General features: G+C 40.6%; 1 protein-coding gene across 1 annotated transcript in view; it reads left to right on the forward strand.

Moving 5' to 3' along the window:
* The window catches only part of ptprq (protein tyrosine phosphatase receptor type Q), a 59,934-nt gene that overhangs the window by 15,348 nt on the left and 42,086 nt on the right, over positions 1-2,500 (forward strand). Inside the window, exons 16-17 of the mRNA XM_060878859.1 lie at positions 903-1,068; positions 2,208-2,468. Of these exons, the coding sequence (XP_060734842.1) occupies positions 903-1,068; positions 2,208-2,468 (427 nt within the window). The remainder of the gene's footprint in view (positions 1-902; positions 1,069-2,207; positions 2,469-2,500) is intronic.

The raw sequence follows: 2,500 nt of genomic DNA on the forward strand, positions 1-2,500 counted from the left end.
ATATAAAAAAAACACAAACAAAGACTAAAATAAATAAAAAAATAATAGATTTAAAAACAAACAGCAGGAGGACATTGCTCCTACTTCTAGTGAGTGGAATTTCATCATTTTAAGGTAAAGATGTACAGCAGCTCTATGTGATGGAGTGCTATGTAAAGGATTTCCTGTAAAAGAATTTAGCAAGTGTGTGTGTGTGTGTGTGTGTGTGTGTGTGTGTTACATTGAAAGAGTTTTTGGAGTAAGCAGGACACCTATTTAAACTTTCATATTAACTGCCTCACCTGAAAGGTTGCCTAGCAACGCCTCACTGCCTTACCTGCTCAGGTTACTGAAGCGCTCAATAATACACAACCCCAAACAAGCTGTATACCACACAGCAAGAGACAAAAAACAAGCTTGTGTTTGTATGAATGATTGTGTGTGTGTGTGTGTGTGTGTGTGTGTGCATGTTTTCATATTTGGTAGAGACCACATATCTCCACAGGGATAGGAATATTTGAAACTTTCGACCTTGTGCTTGTCCTCATGAGTAACTAGCTAATTTCACTTCTAGCTACTGTATTTCACTTCCAGCTCTCAATAGTGATTGCAATCGTGATACTCGATCTCTTTCTTTCTTTTTTTTTAATAACGTGCTAACAGAAGACAAACTTGTAAACATAAACCAAGGCCATAACAACCGGATTCATGTACAGTAGATAACATTAGCTAAGTTAGACGGCTAGGTATCTAATCTGCCGCACACACATTCTGTGTTATATCTACAACCGTACATGTATCACAGCTTCAGTATGGAGACTGAATCTTTTGCTCATGAATGAAATAATATGAACAAAAAATTTGACCCATAATTTCTTAGTATGCGAGTAGCTGAATCTGCGTCACTCACTCTTAACCTGCAGGTGTTTTACGCTCTCAGTACGGACACGTCTCTTCGTCACCGAGTCTTCGTCCATGGCAACCACGTGAGGATAACTGATCTCTTCCCAGGAAGTGATTATGAGTTTGAGATCCAGTCCTTCTTGGGAGAAGATTTCAGCCAAAGTGTCAGCAAGAACGTCTCTACTAGTAAGAGTTATTAATACTGGAATCGGTTTGTAATTAATGTATGACGGATCTCAAAACTGTAAACTGTCACTCGTAAGGTAGCATGCAGAGGTGGGAGTAAGTCACACATGTGCGAGTCACAAGTAAATCTCAAGTCATGTCAAGTCAAGTTTTTTTAATATTTATTTAGTCTCAAATTTGCGACTTAAGTCTGACTCGAGTCAAGTCGAGTCCCCCATCTCTGAGTTATTTAACTCAGGTCCGAGTCAAGTCTCAAGTCATAAATGTCAAGTCAAAGTCAAGTCGAGTTTTTTTTTAATATTTGTCAAGCAAGTCTCAAGTCTCAAATTTGCGACTTAAGTCTGACTCGAGTCAAGTCAAGTCCCCCATCTCTGAGTTATTTAACTCAGGTCTGAATCAAGTCTTAAGTCAAAAATGTCAAGTCAAAGTCAAGTCGAGTTTTTTTAATATTTGTCAAGCAAGTCTCAAGTCTCAAATTTCTGTCTTAAGTCTGACTCGAGTCAAGTTGAGTCCCCCATCTCTGAGTTATTTAACTCAGGTCCGAGTCAAGTCTCAAGTAAAAAAATGTCAATTCAAAGTCAAGTCGAGATTTTTTAAATATTTGTCAAGCAAGTCTCAAATTTGCGACTTAAGTCTGACTCGAGTCAAGTCGAGTCCCCCATCTCTGAGTTATTTAACTCAGGTCCGAGTCAAGTCTCAAGTCAAAAATGTCAATTCAAAGTCAAGTCGAGATTTTTTAATATTTGTCAAGCAAGTCTCAAGTCTCAAATTTGCGACTTAAGTCTGACTCGAGTCAAGTCATATGACTCGAGTCCCCCATCTCTGGTAGCATGGGGCTGATACACCGAGGGGAGGCACAGTGTGAGTGCTCTTCAGAGGACTGGAATCTTATTCAGTGTTCATTCCCACCTCATTCCATGGCCCCGACCTGGATAAAGCACTTACTAAGGATGAATGAATGAATGAATGAATGAATGAATGAATGATACAGTTGTTATAAGAGAATTCCAGAACAACAGAGGACTTCAGACTGTATACGACTGACTGCTACATGCCGAATTTACTGCAGTGAAAACGTTTAGTAGATACTTGCTATACATGTATTTGTTGTTGATCTTTTTTGCTGAACCTTCTTTCAGGTCCTGCAGGTGTATGTTCTCTGTCTCTGTTCCGCTCCAACTCCTCATCCGTCACACTTGTTTGGGACGTTGCTGTTGGCCATTTTGATTTCCACAGAGTGACAGTTAGTAATGATTCACACCGCTGGATGTACGGCGTGAGCGCAGACGCTCAGAAATACACGGCGAGCGATCTGCGGGACGGCTGCTCCTACAACATCAGTGTGGAGCGAGTCAGGAACGCACAGAGCGGGACGGCCGCCATGCTTACCGTACACACAGGTTACACTGCTTAATGGACACTTTTCAAAAGT

This window comes from Tachysurus vachellii, chromosome 9 (genome assembly GCF_030014155.1).
Source record: "Tachysurus vachellii isolate PV-2020 chromosome 9, HZAU_Pvac_v1, whole genome shotgun sequence".
Lineage (NCBI taxonomy): Eukaryota > Metazoa > Chordata > Actinopteri > Siluriformes > Bagridae > Tachysurus > Tachysurus vachellii.